This window comes from Hemitrygon akajei, chromosome 17 (genome assembly GCF_048418815.1).
Source record: "Hemitrygon akajei chromosome 17, sHemAka1.3, whole genome shotgun sequence".
Classification (NCBI taxonomy): domain Eukaryota; kingdom Metazoa; phylum Chordata; class Chondrichthyes; order Myliobatiformes; family Dasyatidae; genus Hemitrygon; species Hemitrygon akajei.
This window is the reverse complement of record NC_133140.1, coordinates 57,116,319-57,142,148: the sequence shown is the minus strand read 5'-3', so window position 1 is coordinate 57,142,148 and position 25,830 is coordinate 57,116,319. Positions and strand designations below refer to the sequence as shown.

General features: G+C 38.3%; 1 protein-coding gene across 4 annotated transcripts in view; it reads right to left on the bottom strand.

Annotated features, from left to right (window-relative positions):
* zfpm1 (zinc finger protein, FOG family member 1) overlaps window positions 1-25,830 on the bottom strand; it is a 205,190-nt gene that overhangs the window by 30,159 nt on the left and 149,201 nt on the right. For all 4 annotated transcript variants that reach the window (XM_073070199.1, XM_073070198.1, XM_073070200.1 and 1 more), the window contains 2 exons: window positions 24,026-24,162; window positions 4,560-4,662 (listed from right to left, as the gene is read on the bottom strand). In XM_073070199.1, the coding sequence (XP_072926300.1) occupies window positions 4,560-4,662; window positions 24,026-24,162 (240 nt within the window). The remainder of the gene's footprint in view (window positions 1-4,559; window positions 4,663-24,025; window positions 24,163-25,830) is intronic.

Sequence of the window (25,830 nt, the reverse complement as noted above, 5' to 3'; positions counted from 1 at the left end):
AAGTCTACACATGATAATTATGTTTCAATTCACAGCAGCAGGAATGGCAATATTCAATGCCATCAAACTGTTAAGTATTTTTCCAAGTTGAAATGAAAACTTTCTAAGGCAAGTTTAACTCGTTCATAAATGGATAAAGATAAGGATTAAGTTTATTTGTCAAGTACATTGAAACGTACAGTGAAATGCATTGTTTTGCATCAAATCAAGTCAGCAAGGAGTGTTGCCATTGCATGCCCACAACTTACTGACCCTAACCCTAACTACATGTTTTTTGGAATGTGGGAGGAAACCGGAACATCCTGAGGAAACCCACGCGGTCATGGGGAGAACGAACAGACAGTGGTGGGAATCAAACCCTAAATGGTCATTCGTGGCACTGCGCGACTGTGCCGCCCGCAACGTTATATCATTCAAGTGGTTTCAAACGGGAAGAGAGAAAGTAACAAGTTATTTCACTGAAGAAAATGGTGCGCTGAAATAACAACTTTTGGGTGCTTCTAGCCAACAGTCCCTTGACTGTGTGGATTTCATATTTAGAATAGAGAGTGCTGTTCGCATCCGATTTTTCAAGAGCAAAATTGACGCTTAAAGCTAATGTTTTGCAGATGGAGATTTGAGAAAGAAAATTCCCTTTTCTGCACAAAACATTACAGAATATTTGGATACAGTGGATTCTGGTTAATTCGGTCATTGGTTAATTGGAACAAATGTTTATTTGGGACAACTCTTAAAGAACAAAATCTAGGTATAGATAGAGATCCAGAAGATTATAAGGCTAGCAGGAAGGAGCTTAAGATTGAAATTATGAGAGCCAGAAGGGGCCATGAGAAGGCTTTGGCAGACAGGTTAAGGAAAATCCCAAGGCATTCTACAAGTATGTGAAGAGCAAGAGGATAAGGCGTGATAGAACAGGACCAATCAACTGGTCAACAGGACCAGTGGAAAAGTGCATGGAACCAGAGGAGATAGCAGAGGTATTTAATGAATACTTTGCTTCAGTATTCACTATGGAAAAGGATCTTGGCGATTGTAGGGATGACTTACAGCAGACTGAAAAGCTTGAGCATATAGACATTAAGAAAGAGGGTGTACTGGAGCTTTTGGAAAGCACCAAGTTGGATAAGTCACTGGGACTGAACGGGATGTACCCTAGGGTACTGTGGGAAGCAAGGGAAGAGATTGCTGAGCCTCTGGCAATGATGTTTGCATCATCAATGAGGACAGGAGAGGTTCCGGAGGATTGGAGGGTTGCGGATATTGTTCCCTTATTCAAGAAAGTGGGTATAGTCCAAGGAATTATAAGAGCAGTGAGTCTTACTTCAATGGTTGGTAAGTTGATGGAGAAGATCCTGAGAGGCAGGATTTATGAACATTTGGAGAGGCATAATATGATCAGGAATAGTCAGCGTGGCTTTGTCAAAGGCAGGTTGTGCCTTACGAGCTGATTTAATGTTTTGAGGATGTGACTAAACACACTGATGAAAGTAGAGCAGTAGATGGACTTCAGCAAGGCATTTGATAAGGTACCCCATGCAAGGCTTATTGAGAAAGTAAGGAGGCATAGAATCCAAGGGGACATTGCCTTGTGGATCCAGAACTGGCTTGCCTATAGAAGGCAATGAGTAATTGTAGACAGGTCATATTCTGCATGGCGGTTGGTAACCAGTGGTGTGCCTCAGGGTCTGTTCTGGGACCTCTACTCTTCGTGATTTTTATAAGTGACCTGGATGAGGAAGTGGAGGGATGGGTTAGTAAATTTGCTGATGACACAAAGGTTGGGGGCGTCATGGATAGTGTGGAGGGCTGTCAGAGGTTACAGCAGGACATTGATAGGATGCAAAACTGGGTTGAGAAGTGGCAGTTGGAGTTCAACCCAGATAAGTATGAAGTGGTTCATTTTGGTAGGATAAATATGATGGTAGAATATAGCATTAATGGTAAGACTCTTGGCAGTGTGAAGAATCAGAGGGATCTTGGGGTCAGAGTCCATAGGACGCGGTGAATGGGTGTTTCTCGGAATGGCAGGTGGTGACTAGTGGGGTGCCACAGGGCTCGGTATTGGCACCACAGCTGTTTACCATTTACGTTAACGATTTGGATGAAGGCATAGAAAATAACATCAGCAAATTTGCTGATGATACTAAGCTGGGTGGCAGTGTGACATGTGATGAGGATGTTAGGAGAATTCAGGGTGACGGATAGGCTGGGTGAGTGGGCAGATACTTGGCAGATGGCGTTTAATGTGAATAAGTGTGAGGTTATCCACTTTGGGAGTAAGAACAGGAAAGCAGATTATCATCTGAACGGTATAGAGTTGGGTAAGGGAGTAATACAAAGAGATCTCGGAGTCCTTGTTCATCAGTCACTGAAGGTGAATGAGCAAGTGCAGCAGGTAGTGAAGAAGGCTAATGGAATGTTGGCCTTTATTACAAAGGGAATGGAGTACAAGAGCAAGGAAATCCTCTTGCATTTGTACAGAGCCCTGGTGAGACCACACCTGGAGTATTGTGTACAGTTTTGGTCTCCAGGGTTAAGGAAGGACATCCTGGCTGTAGAGGAAGTGCAGTGTAGATTCACGAGGTTAATTCCTGGGATGTCTGGACTGTCTTACACAGAGAGGTTAGAGAGACTGGGCTTGTACACGCTGGAATTAAGGAGATTGAGAGGGGATCTGATTGAAACATATAAGATTATTAAGGGATTGGACAAGATAGAGGCAGGAAATATGTTCCAAATGCTGGGAGAGTCCAGTACCAGAGGGCATGGTTTGAGAATAAGGGGTAGTTCATTTAGGACAGAGTTAAGGAAAAACTTCTTCTCCCAGAGAGTTGTGGGGGTCTGGAATGCACTGCCTCGGAAGGTAGTGGAGGCCAATTCTCTGGATGCTTTCAAGAAGGAGCTAGATAGCTATCTTATGGATAGGGGAATCAAGGGATATGGGGACAAGGCAGGAACCGGGTATTGATAGGAATTGATCAGCCATGATCTCAAAATGGCAGTGCAGGCTCGAAGGGCCGAATGGTCTACTTCTGCACCTATTGTCTATTGTCTATTGACGCTCAAAGCTGCCACACAGGTTGACTGTGTGGTTAAGAAGGCTTACGGTGCATTGGCCTTCATCAATCGTGGGATTGAGTTTAGGAGCTGAGAGGTAATGTTGCAGCTATATAGGACCCTGGTCAGACCCCACTTGGAGTACTGTGCTCAGTTCTGGTTGCCTCACTACAAGAAGGATGTGGAAGCCATTGAAAGGGTGCAGAGGAAATTTACAAGGATGTTGCCTGGATTGGGGAGCATGCCTTATGAGAATAGGTTGAGTGAACTCGGCCTTTTCTCCTTGGAGCGACGGAAGATGAGAGGTGACCTGATAGAGGCGTACAAGATAATGAGAAGCACTGACCATGTGGGTAGTCAGAAGCTTTTTCCTAGGGCTGAAATGGCTAGTTTGAGAGGGCATAGTTTTAAGGTGCTTGGAAGTAGATACAGAGAAGATGTCAGGGCAAGTTGCTGTTTTTTTTTTTACGCAGAGAGTGGTGAGTATGTGGAATGGGCTGCTGGCAGCGGTCGTGGAGGTGGAAATGTTAGGGTCTTTTAACAGACTCCTGGATAGGTACATGGAGCTTAGAAAAATAGAGGGCTATGGGTAAGCCTAGGTAGCTCTAAGGTAAGGACATGTTCGGCACAGCTTTGTGGGCCGAAGGGCTCGTATTGTGTTGTTTGTTTTCTATGTTCTAACAAAAACTAATTGACAAAATAGCCAGGATTCCCTTCGCTTATTTGGGACAGGAGACGGTTGCTGAACAGTTTCTAACTAGCGTCATGCGCGTGCATTTGTGTGGTTGTCAGACCCTTTGTCGTGCTTACAGCCACCAGTTTATAAATAGAGTCAGTTCTGTGTGTTTGTGTTCAAAAAGCAGTGATTTTTGTCACTGTTAGTTGGTGAGAAATATGCAGGACGGCAAGTCAGAACTTTTTTTGCTTATTGTGGTTTCAAGTATTCAGACTTGGCAATGCTAGAAATGGCCAGGAGTGTGATTTCACTTCTTCATCAAGTTAGGAACCATGAAGAATTTGAAGGTAACAACAATCTTCTTGAAAAGAAGACTTGGAGGATGTGGTCATCAAAAGCATTGTATGAAGGCAGCATGTAGGTATCTGTACTGATATTGTTTGTTTACAGATAGTCAAAAGAACACGGCAACATACACTGGATAAGTTCCCCTGTTGATAACTATTAGGAACTAATAGTTTTATAGTCATATACTTGCATTGGTAGTGTTCTAATTTGTTCTGTATTTCATTTAAATACGTAATTGTTATTCAAGTAAATAGTAGATCATCTTTTTTTTAATACCTTTTTTAAGCATTTCCATGAAACCACTAATTGGGCAGCCACTTAATTGGGCCAAAATGCACTGATCCGAATGTGTCCCAATTAATCAGAATACATTGTATCCTTTCTTAATTAAACAAAACCTGCCCATTTTCTAAGCAGGAGATATGATAAACAAACAAAATTACACTGAAAATCTAAAAATTATGTAAAATGCACATACCTTTGCAATAGATGGTACAATTGGCTGTTTCTTCATTCCTAGTTATTTTCAGTTGCCTTAGCCAGCAACGTTCCTCTTTTAAATGCAGAGGTACAATAACAGGCTGCGAGGAAACAAAGCATCCAGTTTAGCAAGCTGTTTATTATTCAACCATTCTTTCTTCACCTAAATTTGATAGGCTGCAAAATAAATTCAAGATTACAGCAAAGCTCAAAAAATGTGGTTAACAGCTTTGATTCATTTAAAGCTAATGACTCTGTTGCAATCAGTGCATCGACACGTCTCTCATCTATGAGAAGAAACTTCATTTGCACAATTCCAAAGTTGTTATATTGAATTCTGTCTGAGATAGAGATTCAATTGTTAAGCCAAGAGGAATTATCACTGTTGCAGAGTGAATCTTGTTACAGATTTACAAAGCTAACATTGATGTTAAGAGGAAATCGTTTTGCATCATCGTCAATTTGCGCAAAAAATGCACACTTAAATATATAAAACGCAATAAAGTAGTAACATTTCTAATTATATAGATTTTTATTAATCAATGGAAATTCATTTATACTATATTGCCTTCAGATTTTGTTGAGTCAAACCTTTTAGTAATAAATGCAGAATCTCATAAACTAGCAATTTGAAATGTGCAGAAAATTTAAGTAGGCACATCATAAGAAACATTGAGAAAATACTGGATTGTAAAACTGAATTATATTAGTATTTCACCTTACTTATGAACAAGTGGTTATCCAAACTTTTTTTTAACAATCATTCTGAAAAGTGCAGAAAGCAAATACTCTACAAAATCAAAATATGCTGCTATTGAGTGGAGACCCAGAGGCCTGTCTGTGTGTGAGAGTGAGTGGGTGAGAAGATTGTTCTGCTGTTGTTGTCTTGTTTTGTTTTGTTGTTGCAGCTTGCATTGTTCTGCTGAGTATTGTGGGCGTGCTACGTTGGCACCAGAATGTGTAGCGACACTTGTGGGCTGCCCCCAACATGTCTTTGGGTGTGTTGGCTGTTAATGCAAATGAAGCATTTCACTGTGTGCTTCAATGTACAATTGATAAATAAATCTGAGCTTGGTTGAAGTCCCACGTGACGATCCAGAAGGCATCAGGATGCACCGTCTCTTGGCTTCTGATCAGTGCTCGTGGCACCATTGCTTTAATGGGTTATTTACTTACAAGGTTATTCCTTCATCATTACTCCATTTTTAAAGAAAATTTGTTAGCTGCTAGATATTACTAACGGAGTCTGCAGCTTGTTGCTAGTAAATGGTTATTAACTAAAGTTCCCACATTTTAAAAATAAAGCATGTTACAAAGTTTGTGATATCCTTGACTTTCCTTTGATAAATACCGTAACCCGAAAAAATCCTCACTGTGTTAAATAAAGCAACCAGCCACAAGATGGTGCCAGTGATGGACTTACCCTTGCACCCATTTCAGAATTTCTTTTCCTGTCTAAGCAACGTCACAAAATGTTTAACTCAAAGTACAGTTGGAACAGACCCAGATTTAAAAATGAATTAACAACAGACAAATCTTTTTTATGTTTAGACTATCAAGCTGGAATGATTGCTATGCAGCTAGATTTACTAAAATTATTTCATAGTAAATTATTGCACACAAAAAAAAACATAACATGGATTTGAATGGTACGGTTAATAAAAAATGCTGGAGAATCAGTGAAAAATGTTATTACAATAAAGTTATACAATAGCACTTTTCCTGTAGTATTCTTGCAACAGTAGTTCCATTGCAAATGTATTTAGTCATAACTAGATCATATCCTGGATCTATATTTGCAGTGATCACAAGTGACGCATTAAAAGAAGTGACAGACAATATTTTTAGGGAACCATGGGGTGGCTAAATTAAAATTGGCAGCATATCAGAGAAAACAGGGATGCTTCTAAGTGAGTGGGTTTGTTGCCATCAATAATATTCTAGGGGAAAAATATATTGTTATTCCACAATTTCACATTCTCCCTATTCCAAACCAAAGCAAAAACGATTTAGCTTCCATCCAGACACTTTACAATGTTTTTTATGCCAATCAGTCTGAGGGGTCTGTGGACTCCAGATTGGGAACCCCTACTCTAAAATGAACATCTTATTTCCCTCCCTCAGTGAAATTGCTCCTTCCTAATTTTTCATTATGCTAATATCCTCTTTTCACCAAGTATCTTATTAACAGTCAGCCTTCATGCTCCTCGTTACCAGATCATTCCCAGCCCCTCTCATTACAGGCTTTTGCCCCAGCTCTGCTGCAAAACAATCCCTACACTCTTCCTTTCCGCCACCAGCCCACCCACCCACTTCTGAGGAGAGGTTGCTGACCCACAATGGTGACCTGTTGCTCGTTCCACAGCTGCTGCTTGACTGGCTGAGTTCTTCCAGAAATTCCATTTTTATTTCAGGCTCCTGCATCTACAAATCTATTTCTTTTTCAACTGAAATGCACATCATTTGACACAAATCCTAAGTGATGGAGGATAAAAGGAAACAAGGTTAGGCTCTTAGTTCTTTCAGAAAGTCAGTAAAGACAAAGAACTGCACAGCCCTTTGGACTATAAAATTTGACGATTCTCGGTGTTTAGTGCACTAAATGTCTCATATTAGTAGAACCTTATTAGCTATGAAGAACAGTCATCAAGAGAAGTTGCCCCTCCAAAATGCAATAATTTTTGCCTGTGCACTTGGCAAAAAAAGTTTTAGTCCCTAGTCTTACTGTTATATCTGCTTCTGAAATTACTCAATGCTTGACAATGATGCTGATGTCTGCAATACTGAAATCTCTCACATCCTTTTCCAATGAATGTTAATGATGGTGAAAATTTTAATCTGGGATGATCCCCGAGCTGTTGCTGAGCTGTTGATATGAAATCCAATTATTCAGCCTCAAACCAAGAATTACAGTCATCACTGAGAACTCATCAGTGCAGTAGCTGGTGTTCAAATCCTGATGCAATATCCAACATTCACAGCAAAACCCAAGTTTAACCAAAAATAAAACATCTTATTTATGCATAGGAGAAAGCATGTCTTAGATTTGATATGCTCTAGTCAGCTTAATATGATTATATTTCAAGCTGCAAATTAAAATATATGGTCACCAAAATCCTTTTACTAAATTTGATACTAAAATTTGGTCAGGAAAGTTAGCAACTTTGTTTTTCTTAACTGTAGATCCATTTTGGGATGCTAAGTGGGGAGAATGGAATTCAGTTGAAGAGGACTTTCTTGTAAAGTCAGATTTTTTAAAACTTATTATGAGAAACCTCAAAAGCTATATCAGTATAAGTACACTGCGTGCTACAGCAGTTAGTAAATGTGGGTTGCATTAGAATCTGTTGATAATTTGAAATCTGTGGAAGATAAAACTGAAACCAGACCAACTTCATTTTACGAATCCCATCCTACTGATGGATTACCAAAGGTTGTCAGATTCTAGCCATATTAATTAACAATTCAGATGCTCCACTTGTAGTTATGTAAATTTTCTACTCGATGAATTTCCCAGTCTTTTTATGTTTGTTTACAGGCATGATTATGTTGTCAAATAGCAGGGTAACTGGATAATGGGTTTTATTTTCACCACTAGAAATGGCCTCTCAATTTTTGATTTCAATTTCCACACTTCCAGCTTCTAATATTTTTCTTTAATTGCCTTTTCATGTGATCTTGTGCAGTTACAGGAGCCAATGAACAAAACTGTGTCCAAAATAGGAATCCATGGAAAGCTAAATGAACCACTGAACTAAAAACTCTTTGTAATCCAGCAAGTTTTAAAAATAATATGTAAGGGGCAGGGCACAAGCAAAATATATTTGCAGAAAAAAGATCTAAAGGAAATACTAGAGTAAAAAAATTGCAACTAATCTTGCTGGATCAAATATATTACAAGTGGATGGTTAGAGCAGTACAATTGAACAGAGTGCACCTTTGAAAACCGAATTTTAAATTCAAGTCAGCATACAAATGCAAATTAAATTCTTTGTACAACATATGGGATAATGGCATGTTAAATCAAGATTAGAAATAACTCTTTAGAACCCAGTTTCAAATATGGATGCAACATATAGCTGCCTAAATAGAATTAAAGATTCAGAAAGAACAAAATTTTCACTAGAATCCTAATGTCATGCTTTCAAGATGGTAGTACAAAGAAGCTTAAGTAATTATTATAGTGCTGTGCTTTAAGAAAACAAAGCTGATTACTAACCCAGTGCAAGTATTCAACAAATTGTCCATCTAGTAAAGTATTTGAAATACCAATTCCACTTACATAACATTAGAAAAACTTATTCAGAAATTACTTTGCAGAAGTGTGCTCACCTGAGTAAAACATGCAAATTACACACTACTGGCAAAGTACATTTCTTTAACTATACCTTTTAGTTTTGATATGTATTTTGGAATTTCTTGTATATTTGAAATTTAGAAACTGATCATTAAAATACTTGAGTATAAAAAACATGGTTCTGGTATCTCAACTTACAATGTATACCATACTTTTACAGAGATGAAGGAAAACTATGACAAGAGCTTAGCGCTGGTAATATTAACCAGACTGTCTCAAATACATATCATACACAAACATGTTCCATACCACATCTTTATCATCTACTTATCACTAATTTATCAGGCTTCTCCCCAGTGCACTAGAGGCTCAGATACTTGAAGCTTGCTGAGCTGTTTAATTTATCACACTTTGTAGTTCTGGAAAACATCCATCAAACTGTTGAGTTTCTTTAGAAGGAAAAGAAATTTTAAGAGTTTTTAGGAAACTTCACAGATAACATAAACAGAACACATAACTGCAGTGTAATATCAGAAAGCTGTGATACAACCGACCAAGTTTAATTGCACTATCAAGCAGTTCTAACAGGAAAATAGTTTGCCGAAAATACAATCTGATGATTGGAGAGTTTTAAATTCTCAACATGAAAAGAACTGTACATTTAAAATAGGCCACTAGAGAAACAACTATAACATTTGGAATGAGATTTACATAAGATAAACATTTAAATAACCTTTAATTATCTTGTGGCATTTTCAGGGAATATTTAAAGTCTCGGCAAAAGTTGCTATCACTAAATTAATGCAAGAATCTGTAGGTTTCCTTGTTTTGAGATTGCACCTTCTTTCCAATAATCCATTGCCACATGGTAGTCTGGCAGCAAAAACAATAAAACTACATGAAAATTAGTCAATTTAAAAATATACATCCCTGTAAAATTCATAGTTCAACTACCTACCAGCAGAGATTGACCAAATCTTTTAGAAAATAGCTAGCTGAAGCTGTCATTACACTACAAACCAGTGCCACAACCCATACGTAAAAGGGTCAGTACATTTTACAATTAAGTGAATATTTATGCACAGCAGTGTTTCTTTCTTCCTTGCCATCACAAACTGGTCTTAATCACAAGCAAATACACAATGAACCTTAATGTGAAACTACCGTAATTATCTGCCTCCACAATGTTCAACCCGTGAAAAGGAGAGAAAAAAAATCACCCATCCATACTTGTATTAGCATCAGAGTTGGAGGAACTCTCCTGTGATTTCTTCTACTTCTTCACCTTTTGCTCTCAGTATCCTGCAGCACATTCAATTACTCTCTTTCCTGACTTTCACTGTCCCCCCCCACTAATCTTCCTTTTGCAAATGACTTTGCCAAATTACTTTCAGGTCTTCCTCAGTCTGCTGAGCTTGCCTTGCCTTACAAGTTCACCCACTCCCTAATTTAACAATGAAGACAATGGTGCATCAATGGCTCTGTTAGTTTACCCAACGTGTACACCAGGTACAGAGATGAGAAAATGCCCTGTCTCTAAAGTGCTGCACGATAGCAGCCAGAGAGGGAGTTGGTACGATACTATTAGTATCATTACATTGGGGTTAAAAGTGAAAAACAGGGCAGCTGTTCTATTATTGATCATCTGGGCAATTGCCCATTTTAATGGTCTATTAAATGACTTTTGGAAGAAACTTGCAAAATTAGTTTTTGATTGGTAGTTCTGATTAAATGTGGAAGTGACCTTTTGCAAGAAAAATAACAAGAGCTTAAATGCTAACAGTGGACCTCTTTGCTTTTAATTTCTTTGTCACTGTGCTGTAATTCTGATCAGTGGCAAGCCTTGGTATTTTTCCCCAGGATACAAACAACATGGAATAGACAGATAATCCATCTCTAATTACTCAGGAAGGGATTTCTTGCTGAAATTCCAGTTCTACCACTATGACTACAAGTACTACAACAACAGTACCGTACTTCAACTTCAACATATGACGTTGGACCCAGAGCAGGAGTGCCATCATGTGTATCCCATTTTCAGTGCATGGGTGACAAGCTTTAAAGAAAACCATACTGCCTGCCATTTCACAACTCATAGGGAGTCATGTCTTTCTATGGCATCAGAAGATCAAAATTGCATTTGTAAAGTTGTACCATAACCAATGCAAAAGTAGCAGCCCCTTTCCATCTGCTGCTATGGTACATGCAGAGAATGGTTGCATCAGCTAAAGGTATATAAAAATAAGAAACCAGGATATATAAAGACAAATTATTATGGTTCTTAGAAAATTAGCTTCTCATTATAGCTTCAGTTCTTTTAATTGCTTAAATAGCTACCAACTTAGTTAACATGATTATGATAATTCATCCAGATATTATGAATTTAGTCAGATGGTCATCTCTCAAACTTACGGAAAGCTTAGTTATTGTTCCCAAATTTTATAAAGTATTAACTGATACAAAATAATCATACTACACTGAAGCAATTTTTTATGTTTTAAATGTTTAATGTATAATGTTTATACACGATTTTAAATTATAATGATGTAAATTCTTCACACATCGGGAAGAAGAAAAATCCCAACAGAATTACAGAAATTTAAGACAGAGAAGCGAGATCATTCAGTCCAAAGTGTCCATGACGGTCAAAGAGGTTTGATGTAGGATCATCTTTGTAGCTCCCAGTTAATCATCTGGCTGCTGAAATTAGAACTTCCTATAGTTTCACTGTCATCATCACTAATACAAAACTTCTATCCTCAGTTTATTTAAATCCCCCAGCTGCAATGCCAGGGTTCACACTCATTACTTAAATTTGCTTTTCAGTTTGCCGTCAAGTAACAAATTATTTTACAACCATATACCTTGAGCACAAATTGGTAACAAACAAAAGTGACTTAAAAAAATGAAGCCACTAGGTATGAAAACATTTGAGAAGCCATGGAAAACTTCAGACTGTTCACGATTGTTCTTGTAGTCAAAACTTAAAAATTATTCTATGACACAAACTTAAATAAAATTAATACTGCATTTTCCCACACTGATTTTATATAGAAGCTATTTTACAAAATGAAAAAGTGAATCCTTAAATTGCAGCATTACAAATCCAATTAATGGTGATTATAACATGAGGCACTTTATCAGCTGCTTTAGAAAATCAAACCTTACTTTTGCTTGTTGAAGGTTGCAGATTTTAGTCAAATAGCTAAGAGGAAGAAATGTCATTACTTCAATTTGGCTCATCTTAGCATATTGAGCACAATTATAAATATCTCTTTTAAACCAAGATGCTTAATTCTTCTTTAAAATCCAACAGGCTATTTCATCAAAGCTTGTTTTGTTTCTAAACAGCTTATTTTTTCCCCGTGGCTACGTAGGCCTATTGACTCTTGCCCTTGACCCAACGATTTTGCAGTGATAGTTTAGAAACTTTCAAGTAGCTGATAAGGATTTGTATAGATTAACAGAACCTGTTATGACTGAGAGTAACACAGACCAAGCAGGAATGACGGCTTTATAGAATATTTTAACAATTGTAGAATTAAACCATGAATTAGGCTTGCAGTAGTATCTGGATCCAACAAATTTTTCAGGAATAACAATCCTTTTAAAATACCATTTTCTGCATAAAGAATATGCTGGAATGGTTAACACAAAAATCCAAAAATACTTCCAAAGACTCCCTTATTTTTAAAATTGAACATTTAATGTGCTTACATTTCACATATTGTCAAAACAGCAATGTTGTTACTTATTTTTAAATATGACATTGTATGGCAAATACTCTACAATCAAGTCATATAGGTCAGCTGACATCCTCTAATTACAGAGATTTGAAGTCTGAAAATAGAGTGCATTTCACAGCTTTACAACAACCCACCCCATTTTCCAGTCATTGAAGTTGTTTCAAAAGCCCAGTTTCTGTAACATCAGTAATATTTTAGTAAATATATTAGACCTTTTTTTTAATCAATTGTGATAACTTCACTTCAAAGACAAGTACTGCACTAGAAATGCATTTGCCAAATTATGGAGAATTTTTACAGATTTTTGCTGCCTTGTTAATTGACTGATTAATGAACTCCTAACTGAGAAACTGTTGCATCTCTAGTGAACTGAAATATTCTTCTGCTTATTATATAGTAGGAACGATAACCCTGCTGCCGGAAATCAACAAATATGTAGATAGAAGTCTAAATCTTGGGAATGAACAAGCATCAGCCAGAAATCAATCATTTTTGGACTTGGTGTACCAACAGCCTCCCAGAAGCATGGCGCCTGAGTGAGATAAAGTACAGACTAGAGAGATAAGGGTTAATCTGTATTTAATTCAAGGAGATGATGAACAGGACATTTAATGAACCCAGAAATATAGATGCTTTTAGGTAATCATGCTATGTTCTCACAAACCAGACAACCATATAGTTTTGTTAATTACCAGTTTAACTATTTTCTCTTATCAGAAACATTTGTATGGCCAAAATTAAATTCAGAATGTCACCAAATCATACTAGTTTGTAAAACCCAGTTCCAAGCTGGTCACACACAATAAACATTACTAAGTAATCTAGCTGTTTATAATTTAAACTTGAAATGTTATATTCTTTCTTGCATTTGTACTGTATATTGCCTGCAAGTTTCCAAAATTCTAGTATATATGCAGGTAAAAGTGATGGTAATCCTGTGTGGAAAAATACTGTTATAAATATAGCTTTATTTATATAAAACTTGCTTGTTAATGAAAACAACTGCTGGCTTTTCACTTTTAGAAACTGGGTTTGAATCTAAATCAAAGGAGAATAAATTTCCTCCCACCCTGGATGAACACACTCTGATAAGATTTCTTGATGTCAACATTGGTTCTCCAAATCAAAAATGTTCAATGTCTAATTCTAACAAATACATTTTTTAATAACTTGAGTGATGAAAATTGACTATGCAATATCTTATGTTAGATCTTGAGAGAAGATAGATTTCAGTTTCTTATTAAGCAGAGTGTCTTTACAAGTACAATTTATTCTAATGGTTATTATCAGTCTGGTGAGAATACTAAAGGGGTTGATTCTCATCCATCATTAACGTTTGGTTGCAATTTGGTTAGTGGAATTTTGTGGAAAAACAGACCAACTACCTAAAAACACTTTTATTCTCCCCTGTATAGGTAGTACATCTCACCTGGTCTTGGATGGCACCCGACTATATTCAAGATTATATTTCCAAAGTTTGCCATAGTTTAATTATCTATCCCAGTCATATTCCTAAATTGTCCCAATGAAGCACATCAAGTTTGAGGAAAATTATCTCAACTTTCATGCAGCCACATTGCAATTTCAGATAACCAGCCTTTCTAGTTTGCATCAGAACTGCCAGTTTAGAAGAAAGGTCATTGGTCTGAAACATTATCTGTTTCTCACTCCACAGATGCTGTTCAACTTGTTAAGTGTTTACAGCACAAGATGTCCAGTGATTTAATTCTATGTATTACTCAGTTCCAGCATCGTTTTTCCATCTCTTCTAATTTTTATTCATCCCTATTTATTTATAGCTCTCTCAGATGGGTTATCTGCAAATTCGTGTGATTGTGGTGGCAGAGCTTGTTCCTGCTTCTCTTTTTACTTTCCACACCCCCTCTTCCCTGCAACATAACACTCATATGACTTTAAACTTTTCTCAGTTCTTTGAAGGTCAATGATCTGAAATGTTAATAGTATCTATCTCAATTGATACTTCCTGACATGTTGTAATTTCCAACATTTTCAAAATTGGGGACATAAGAGTATCTGAATCCAGCTCCAAGGGTACATAAATGTAGTCCAATACAAATATTCAATAATTCAGAATAATTGTCAATCTCAGAGAATCGACAATATGAATTGCATGGAATAACTTCATCACATTAATTAACACCGAGGATGTGGAAAGGACTGGTTAACTGGAGTGAACTAAAGAAACCTTTACTTTACTCTTGGTTTTGCTTTCCTTGATCTAGGAGCACAAGATGCCCACATTGAACCATTCCCCAGCATAATATACCTCACAATGATAAGCACCAAATGCTAGAATTGAATTGCTTTATTATTGCCAAAGGTACTGAGGTACAGTCTTGCATACAGATCAAAGGTTTGCACAGTGCACCGAGGCAGTTCGAGGTAAAACAATGAAAGAACTGTCCACAAGTACAGTGTGGACGCTGTACTTGGTTGATATCTATATGTTACTCATTGATCGGAAAATGATTCTAGCTTTGTGAGCTTGCACTGGACGTTGTCCTTGGTCCCACCATCCTGCTGAATGATGCTGCTCAGCTACGTGAATCTGCTGGCACTGGTTAAGTCGCGACCATATTCCTTGAGGGGAGGAGGAGACTCTACATTGAGAGTCATGGTCTCAGTCTTTCTCTGGCTGGCTCCTAGTCCAACTAAAGGAATGCATGTGATAGTAATGTGAGGTCATCTGCAAAGTCAATCTCTTCTAAAGTTGAGAATATACCCTCTAGTTTTTTGATTCCCTTTCTCTGGGAAAAAGTCTGTGTGCACTCATTCTGTTGATGCCCCTTATATCTTCAAGGTAATCCCTCAGTCTCCTACACTGCAAAGAATCATGTGCCAGCATACTTCAGATTTTGGAACGAACCCATGAACACACATTATACCTTTTCCACACTATTTATTTACTTATGAAATTTATAAATGTTTATGTCTGCACTGTATAGCAACAAATTTCGTGACATACATTAGTGATAATAAATATGAGTCAGGTTCTGAAATTATCCCAGTAATCAGGCCCTTGGGTGCTTGTAAAATTCTTGTAAATCATCTTTGCCGTCTTTCTGACTTGAAAACACCTTTTCTGCAACAGGATAACCAAAGTTGTATGTGATACTCCAGGTATATGAATGTTTTTCTACAAAGTACAGCTTAAACAAGAAACACTGCAAAGTTATCTGGATATCGTAATTGATAAAGAATACCTCTATTGGAGTCATAGAGCATCCCAACACAGAAACAGCCCCTTCAGCCCATCTAGTCTGTGCTGACCCAATCTTCTGTCTAGTCCCATCTACCTGTATGTGTGTCATAGCCCTTCATTCCATTAGGGTGTCCCTGAACCTATAAGAAACTTCTCATAAATGCTACGGCAGAACCTATATCTACCACTTCCACTGTCAACCTGTATCACTCTCACTCCACCCTGAATGAAAAAGATTCCCCTCAGGTTCCTCTTGAATATTTCACCTTTCACCCAAAACCTATGACTTCTAGCTAAAGTTTCACCCAATTTGAGAGAAAAAAAGCCTGCATGCATTCACCCTATCTATACCCCTCATAATTTTCTATACATCTATTATACATCTACATCCTCATTCTCCTGTGCTCCAGGGAATAAAGTTTGAACTTATTTAGCCTTTTCCTATAACTCAGGTCCTCAAGTCCAGGCAACATCCTTGTAAATTTTCTCTGCATTCTTTCAAGCTTATTGGGATCTTTCCTGTAGATAGGTGACCAGAACGGTACTCAATGTTGCAAATTCTGCGTCACCGATGTCATATACAATTTCAACATAATATCCCAACTCCTGTACTCAATGCCCTGATTTATGAAGGTCAATGTTCCAAAAAGCTCCCTTTACTACCTTATCTACCTGTGATGCTACTTTCAAGGAATTATGGATCTGTATTCCCAGACCCCTTTGCTCCATGGCACACCTCAGAGCCCTCGCACTCACTGTGTTAGTTTTACCCTGGTTTGCTCTTCCAAGTGCAACATCTCACACTTGCCTGCATTACAATTCCATCTGCCATTTTCCCAGCTGTTGAGATTATGCTGCAAGCTTTAATGGCCTTCCTTGTTGTCCACTGTATCCCCAATCTTGGTATCATCTACAGTTGCTGATCCAGTTGACCACATTATCCCCTAAACTATTAATATAGATGATAAACAACAATGGACCCAGCACTGATCCCTGCAGAATACCGCTGGACACACATTTCCATTCAGAGCGGCAACCATCTAATACCATTCTCTGACCTGTGAATAATCCAATTTATTACTTCATCCTGAATGCCTACAAGATAGTCATGACCTATCTTGCACAAGGTTATGTTGACTATCCATAATCAGGCTCTGACTATCCAATACTCATATATGCTTTTCCTTAGAATACTTTCCAATAATTTAGCCATGACTGACATCAGGCTCACGGCACTGGCCTATACTTTCTTGGCTTATGTTTAGAGCCTTCCTCATTGTTCTTGAACAACAGAAGAACGTTAGCCATCATCTATCTAGAGCAGAGGTTCCTGACCTTTTTTATGCCATGGACCTTATCATTAACCAATGGACTCCAGGTTGGGAACCCCTGATAGTTTGGATATTAGTTAGCTTGTCATCTAGCACCTCACACGTGCCCAAGGAGGTTTTAAATATCTCTGCCTGAGCCCATTATTGTGTAATGAAACAGTATTATTTTCAATCAAACTAACCCAGAGAAACAAGGATGCCTCTGACTAGGAGCAGTGGCTGGATATGGCCAGAGTGACAATGAAATAGGTTCAGCTGTCCAATTACGACTTACTTCAATCTTCGTTTTGTGGTGTTCAGCTGCCTCAAATGTCAGATATAGTTTTGCATATGCCATCAAGCAAGCATCATACTCTGTTCAGTTTTAGTAAGCATATCTAGCAGTGTGTGTGCTTATGCACAAGCTGATAAAGGATTCACAACAAAAAAAAACATGTGTCTTTATACCATATAAAGTGGTCTATTAATTATCATCTTCTTTCTCATTGTAGAAATGTCTAAAATTCTGCTATATATCTTGTCGCCCCATGAATAACATCTTAAAACTTAACAAGCATCTGAACCACAGGGATCCAGTCTTCGGTCAACTTTTAAAAAATGTTTCTCTTGTTTTCATGGCACAGAAGATTTCACCACTCATTCTATATGACGACTACATTTCAAATTAGGACATCTCTAAGGAATTGGCAAAGGCCTCTCCTGTACAATAACGATTAAAATCTGACCTGGGCACTTCGTGGTGGTATTTCTTTTATAAGGCTACAGCAAGCTGCTCTATATTCATCAGCAACTTTACCTTAGATTTTGAACGTAATGCTTACAATTCTTAGAGCATCAAGTCCGTTGTGTAGATTAACAGCAATATGACACTTAGGAGAAGAGTTGCACAGCTTGGAAGCAGGCCATTTAGCCCATCATATTCAGGGTCACCACCGGACATCCACTTGCATTAATCACATGCGCAGATGATACAAGCACTCTTTCTAGATATGTCTTAAATATTAAATATGATTTTCTTGAACCAAAGGGGATAACTTAAATTAACTTCACTTACAACATAATTGAAATGGTCCCATAACCTATGGACTCACTTTCAAGGACTCTTCATCTCATGTTCACAATATTTATTGCTTAGTTATTTATTATTATTTTTGTATTTGTGCAGTTTGGTGTCTTTTGCAGACTGGTTGAATGCCCAAGTTGGTGTGGTTCATTGATTCTCTTATGTTTCTATGAATTTATTCAGTACACCTGCAAGGCAATGAATCCCAGGGTTGTATATGGCGACACACGTAGCTTGATAATACAGGCAGTCCCCGGGTTACATACGAGTTCCGTTCCTGAGTCCGTCTTTAAGTCGGATTTGTACGTAAGTCGGAACAAGTACATCCGGTATTATTTAGCGTCAGTTAGATAAACGTTTGTCTTAGTATATAGTATATATTTTTATCTTTCTATGCATATAAAACTCTTAAGAAAGATATGTATTCCAATAATTAAACCACTGCGTTGCTTAGTAATAATTGTAGCTTTCATCCGGGCAGGGCCTTTCACATGCTCAATTATTCTCACTTTATCCTTTAAAATTGTTCCGATCATTGACGACCATAGCCTAACGCTTTTCCAATGACCGATGGCGTTTCAACTCTTTCCAATCGCTTTATCATTTCCACTTTATTTTCAATCACGATTACTTCCCATCAACGGAACAGAAACACTGCGGGCGGCGGGTCCCAACCTCCGCTGGCTCCCAAGGTCCGTTGGGTCCTAAGGACCACCACACTGAATTCCCCTGGTCCAAAAGTCCACCACACTGAGACAGGTTCAATGTGACAAGTGGGAGCTGTGCTGGGTTTGGGTACTGTATTTGATCCTCCACAATATTCCGTGTGGGAATTTAAACTGGAGGTGGCAGTGTTTTTTTTACGAGGTCGAGTTGCGCGCTCGACATCAACCCGGCACGGATGGTACGGGAGTCACTGGATCAACATCAACCCGGCATGGGAGCAGTCTGTCACTGGATCGAACTCGGAAAACTCCGTTCTCCAGCCCGGCGCTGAACTCATTGCGCCACCAGCTGACCAGGGGTGGAAGCAGGGTCAGGGTGAATCTTGCTAAGAAAAATTTAAGCCAAATACAAAGTTACACACTCAACACAATGTCAACGGCAACGACTTAATGTGGCGGACGGCGTTCTCCTTTCTCGGTTCGTAAGTATGAGTTGTCTGTAAGTCGGGCGTTCGTAACTCGGGGACTACCTGTAAATTTACTTAGAACTTTCAACTACTGTCTCACGTAGTGTACTCACTCTCTGGAGGGAAAAAGTCCTCCTCAGATCCCCTCTGAATCACTTACTCCTTAGCCTAAATCTATGTCATCTGGTTTTATCTACCTCTAATCTGTGAAAGTGTTCCTTGAATGTACCCCGCCTATGCCCCTCATATCTTACATAATTCTGTTATGTCCCTTCCTAACCTCCTCTGCTCCAGGATCTCCAGACTCTTCTCACAACTGAAACACTCCATCCCAGGCAACATCCTGGTGAATCTCTTCTGCACCTTTTCAAATTCCTGGAGATAGTGGAGAAATGCACGTCAAGAAGAAGATAAAATAACTAGGCAATTAAGACAAGGGAGTTGATGCTTCCAGTTTATAAAGTTTGGTCAATGCAAAATGGAACCAAATATATTTATAAAATGGAGAAAAGACTGATGCTGAGTTATGAGCTGGGTTACTTAAAGTGGGGAAGAAAGAATCACACAGGTTGTTCATCAATGATAACAGACCACAATGAAGCTCTTCTTGATCGAACAGCACAGGAATAAATTAACATGATGCTGTCAATCACCATCAGCATCCTTCAGGAAAATATCGCTTGACACTGAAATCCACCAAAAGCAGTTTCTGAATCCCTAAACTTTGTGCTGAATTATAATAATGGAACTATAATGCTTCGGCAAATTTCAGAAACAGGAAAATGATCACAGATAACTGAACTGTGTATCAAATTTATGCTTGGGTCTAGAATGCAGCTAGTTAGTAAACCAGTAAAATGAATCATCAAATTAAACATGGCAAGAAAGCAGGGATGGAGGAAGGTCAACAGCAATGGGATTGGATGAGGGCATAACAATTGATTCAGAGACTGCAAAATAACCTTGCAGTCATTTTTGATTAAGTAGTTACACACTTGATCTGGAAACAGAACTCATTTTACTAACTGTATTTATGTCCTACAGCTGCACATTTATAGTAATCAAGGGCCTAATAAGATGCACATGAGGATCCGAAAAATGAAACGTAATTTTCAAAATTCTATCAGTTAATGTAGTGTATGTATGGGTGAAAGACAAGTGCTGCTCCTATTGAGAAAAATACAGAAATTGTGAAGCAGTGAACTACAGACTAGTGATTTTGAATAAATCATGCATAAAGCGCTGGAAAACCTGACTCTGAGAAAGAGCACAAAGCTGCTGAAACACTTGGTAAAACAGCAATGTATTCATTGAAATCATTTGCATAGAAATAGTCATAAAAACCATCCAAAATAAGATTATGACAAGGTAGTTTTGTCAGTCTAATTTACTGGCTTACTTTGAGGTTGTGATAATGGAGCTTAATAAATGCAAGGCAGTGGATATGACCCACTTAGATTGCAGCAATTCCTTTGAAGCAGTTCTCCGGAAAAGCTGGCAACAAAAATAATGAAAATAGAAATATTGCCATGGATTTGTCTTTGACTGGAAAATTGAACCCCAAGAAAGCTAGTATCACATTTTTCACCAATTGCTTAATAATTTCATAATCATATTCCAAGATCAATAGCCAAAGCTTGAGAGTACTAATTCAATGTTACCACACCCACCCTTGTGACACCCACAATTATACAAAGTTAATGAAGCAGGGAGGTTGCAAAGCGGAGGAAGATTTCACCATTATTGGGAGCAGAGCAAAGAAAAATATCAATACAGAGAGTGTTAAAGTACATCAGATAAAGCAAAATATCTAGAAAGGATTTATTAGTTAAATAGAGAAAAATGTCCCTGAATGAGCGTACAACTGAAGCTTAACAGCATGCACGGTCAGTCATTACATTAAATGTTCATTCCCTCTGCCACCAGCACATTCGTTGCAGTATGTTCCACTCACAAAATGCACATGAATTACTTGGCAAAGTTTCTCCCTTGTCAAGCAGCTTCCACACCTACAACCCAAACCAGCATGAAGAATGTAGAAGGCAAAGTTTTAGCAATATCACTTCCTGAAGTTTCTGCTCCAAGTCACTCTTCACTCTAACATGGAAATAAATTGTTGCTTCTTCATAGCTAGGATTAAATTCTGTAATTCTCAAAAGAAAAACTACAGTGGGAAAACTTGGACCGTTAGAAAGATTCAGGAAGGCAGGTTACCACCAACTTCTCACGCAATACTTGGGATAAGAAATAGACCTCAGCCTGGTCAATGATGCACACATTCTCTAAATCAATAACATCTATAGTTTCCCTACGAACATAAAGACAAAAATTGTGAGTGTCATTGCACTGTTGACACAACTTAGGTCGGAAACTCAGAAATTATTTGCTAATTCCCTGGATTGAGGAAAATACACTAATACTTGCACTTCAAATGGCTACCAAACCTCTCCTCTGAGGGCACGGTGAACTGCTCACCTGTATATCAGTGGGACCAAACATAGATTGGGAGACCGCTTCACTGAGCACTTATGCTCTGTCCACCACAAAAAGCAGGATCTCCCAGTGGCCACCCATTTTAATTCCACTTCCCATTCTGATAAGCGTATCCACAGCCGCCTCCACTGTTGTGATGAGGTCATACTTAGGTTGCAGGAACAACACCCTTATATTCTGTTTGGGTAGCCTCCAACCCGATGGCATGAACATTGATTTCTCGAACTTCCCCTTCACCCCCCGCCTTCACCATTTCCCATCCTCTTTACCTCATCTCCTTGCCTGCCAACTGCCTCTCTCTGATGTTCTTCCCCTCTTTCTTTCTTCCATGGCCTTCTGTCCTCTTCTATCAGACCCCCACCCCCCCATATCTCTTTCACCAATCAACTTCCCAGCTCTTTACTTCATCCCTCCCCCTTCAGGTTTCATCAATCCCCTTGTGTTTCTTTCTTCTCTCACCCCACCTTTTAAATCTGCTCCTCAGCTTTTTTTTCTCCAGTCCTGCAGAAGGGTCTCCACCCAAAATGTCAATTGTACTCTTTTCCATATGTGCTGCCTGGCCTGCTGAGTTCCTCCAGCATTTTGTGTGTGTTTCTCATGCTTAGTGACATTTCTATCCCCTAATACATACTCAGCAACCACTCTTGCCTGCACTGGGGCAGAACACGTGGATCCTGGAACCAGCTGAGGACCCACCAGTAGACAACCCCTGAGGACAGGGGCCCCGAACCTTCTTTATGCCATAGACAAGACCATTAAGCTAGGGGGTCTGTGGATCCCAGGTTAGAAACCCCTGCCTTCGCAGAAATTCACACTTGAGTGATTGCACTACTACTCAACTGTGGAAAAAGTTGGCTTGGCACATTGATCACATTATATGTGCACAGATATATTTATTTATTAATCCAATCAGTACCCTCTCCTTAAGTGGGACCATTGACAATTTTACTGTTCAAGCATTCAAGGATTTATCATTTTTAAAAGCAATGAGTTGTATCATGCAGATTCACAGCAACCTAAAATAAACCATATCTGTAAAGTACACCTGCTGGTACAGGTCAAGGTTGTTTCTTTTTCTCAGAAATTCTGAAAGCAATCTCACAATCAAATCCATCACAATATTTTTAGCATCCAGCCTTATTAAATAACTGTGATTTTTCTAATTCCAATTAAAAGGAATATGTACTCCATAAGAAGATTCAATGCACTAACAATCCCTTGACCAAACAATTCAATGGCTTCACAGCACCCGATTAGAAATCAAGTTTTTGTGCTATAAACCTGCATTCTCATTACTATCACATTAGACTTCTGAGACTGTGGCGTTATTCTTGTTCCATTCCAACACTCCTAAACAACATCACTGGCATGGCCATATGAATAAACTGCATTTGTAATTGAATATTGTTTACCTGAAGATTAAATCCATCCATCCTTGTTTTAAAAAAAGCTTAGAAAGCTAATAATAATAATAATAATTAAAAAATACACATATCACCTGAAGAAAACGAGTCAAAGCTGATGCTAAAATTTCAGGAAAGGATGTGATTGTTGCATGGCTGCAAAATCTGCAGCTTTATTTATTTGAATGAAAATCTCACTACATGCTACCTTATAAGCTCAACCTTAGAAAACAAACCTTTCACCGCGAGCATGATTTCTGTACCCTTCAACTGCAAATAAGTGCCAGATTGTGAACAATTAAATGCTGTGAAGCAGACAATTGGAACAAAGTTGAAAGCATTACAATTAATTCAATAAAAATTTAAACCACAACATAATCCATCTAAGGTACAATGAAAATCCTAACACTTTGAGCACCTTCTTTTAATTGAGAAACAAACCCAAGTGCAACACCAACAATATATTGACCATTGTGCTCATATATATCCACTGTTTTGTGAAACAGCTTAGGAATCATACTTACATCTAGAATAGTCATTGCAAATCACGTTATGGAGAAAGTTTTGTGAGCTCTCTAAAAATTGAGCATCTCCATCAGTTGCTTGACACACTCAACTCATGGAGATACAAGCAATTTTTTCTTAACCTGATTTGCAATAATCATACTACATAGAGTATAAATCAAAGCTCATGCATTTGGAATTACCAGGTTGCCAGATAAGCACATCAGCTTTATTCAGAAAGGAACACAGAATATTAAAAAAAAATATCCTACCGTCTTGTCACTTTCTGGAGTATTTTTGTTACCGCTGTTCATCGACCCCTCATATGGACCCCACGATAATCCTTTTGCCAGGTTATGACACGCGCGCACTTGCACTTCACTATCGAGGTGATGTAGTTCCAAAGACTCTGATGAAATGAAATTTAAATAGATTTATTTTAATGTGTCTCATTTATTAGATGCAATCTACAAAAAGTGTTCCTTCAAAGCAACTCAAAATTGAAAGAAGGTTGGAAGGTACTTTTTAAACAGTTCTCTGCACCGCTTAAAAACAGCCTGCAACAAAACACTATTTTTGTGCTACCACAAGCCGAGGCAGCATTTTAAGTCTCTCTCCACACTCTATCATAATCTGATAATAATGAATGGGAATGGGTCATGTACTGCAAGTATTATACTGCCATTGTTGTTTATTTCTTTTTAAAAAACATCATTAGAATTTACTACAAGATTTTGCAGTGTACAGGAGTTTTGTTTGCTGTTGTCTCCTGTACAGAAAACAGATTGTTCAACTTTTGTTCATTGAATTCACTACAGAGACAGAGCTTTCCTCTATGCCAGTTTTGTCTGTTCTATATAAAAGAGAATATTTAGCATTAGCCAATAACATTTGCACAAGTTACAGAACCATTATGGCACAGAAGGAAGTTATTTAGTTCACAACACACAAGAGATTCTGCAGATGTTGGAAACCCAGAGTAGCATACACAAATTCAGAAACTCAGCAGGTCAGGATCGAAGTATAGTTCATGAAGTTTAAGCCAGCTTAAACATAGAGCAGGCTTGTTGATCCCATTTCTCTGCTTTATCCCCAAAGCCCAGCAAGTTTAGTTTGTCATGCCCATCTTATTTTCTTCCAAAATCATTGATAATCTCCACATCCAACACCATCACAGTCAGCAGTTCTAGATCATTACCATTCACTGCACAGAAACGCTCTTCTGCACTGTATCACTCCCCTAAATCATGACAGCAGATCTGCTTTTACTACTTTAGTTTAACATCAACCCACCCAGTCCTCTCCCACTCACCACCCCTCCTCAATGTTTTCTGTTTCAAGGAGAACCAATCCAGCCTCTCCAACCAAACCATTGATAAAATCCTTCAACATGGGAACCCTTTGGGCAAATCTCCTTGGGAACACCTCAAAGATCTTCCTGGCATTCCTAAAAGGTGCCAACCTGAATTGTGATATAACCAGATCTTCATAAAGATTTAGCGTAACTTTCTTGCTTTTCCTTGTAATACCAAAATTACAACATCAAAGATGCTATACACACTGACAACTAATATGTCCTGCCACTTTTAAAGACATAATTCATATTAACACCCGAGACCTTTTGTTACTGTTCCCTCAATAGGATTGTTTTATAGTTTATGACGGCTCGCTCAATCCTTTCTTCCAAAATGCATCTTTTCCACATTCTCTGTATTAAATGCTACCTGACTGCCATTCTGCTGGCCTATGCCATGTTGTAAATCAATTGTTATCTTCCTCAAAGTCAGTCAAAACTTTGATAGTATACTTTGACATTTTACACCTGATTCTAAAATTCACCTTATTTATATATGAAAAAGCAGTGGACTGAGCAATAATTCTTGGAATTATACTGACCATCCTCCTTCAGTCCACAAGATATTTTGAACTTCTGATTAAGGGTCTTTGACCTAAAATGCGAACGGTTTCGCTTTTTACCGATGCCACCTGATTGCTGCCTTTTTCTGGCTTTGGTTGAGATTTCCAGCATCTGCAGTATTTTTGATTTACATTTCCCACAGCTTACGACTTTGTGGTT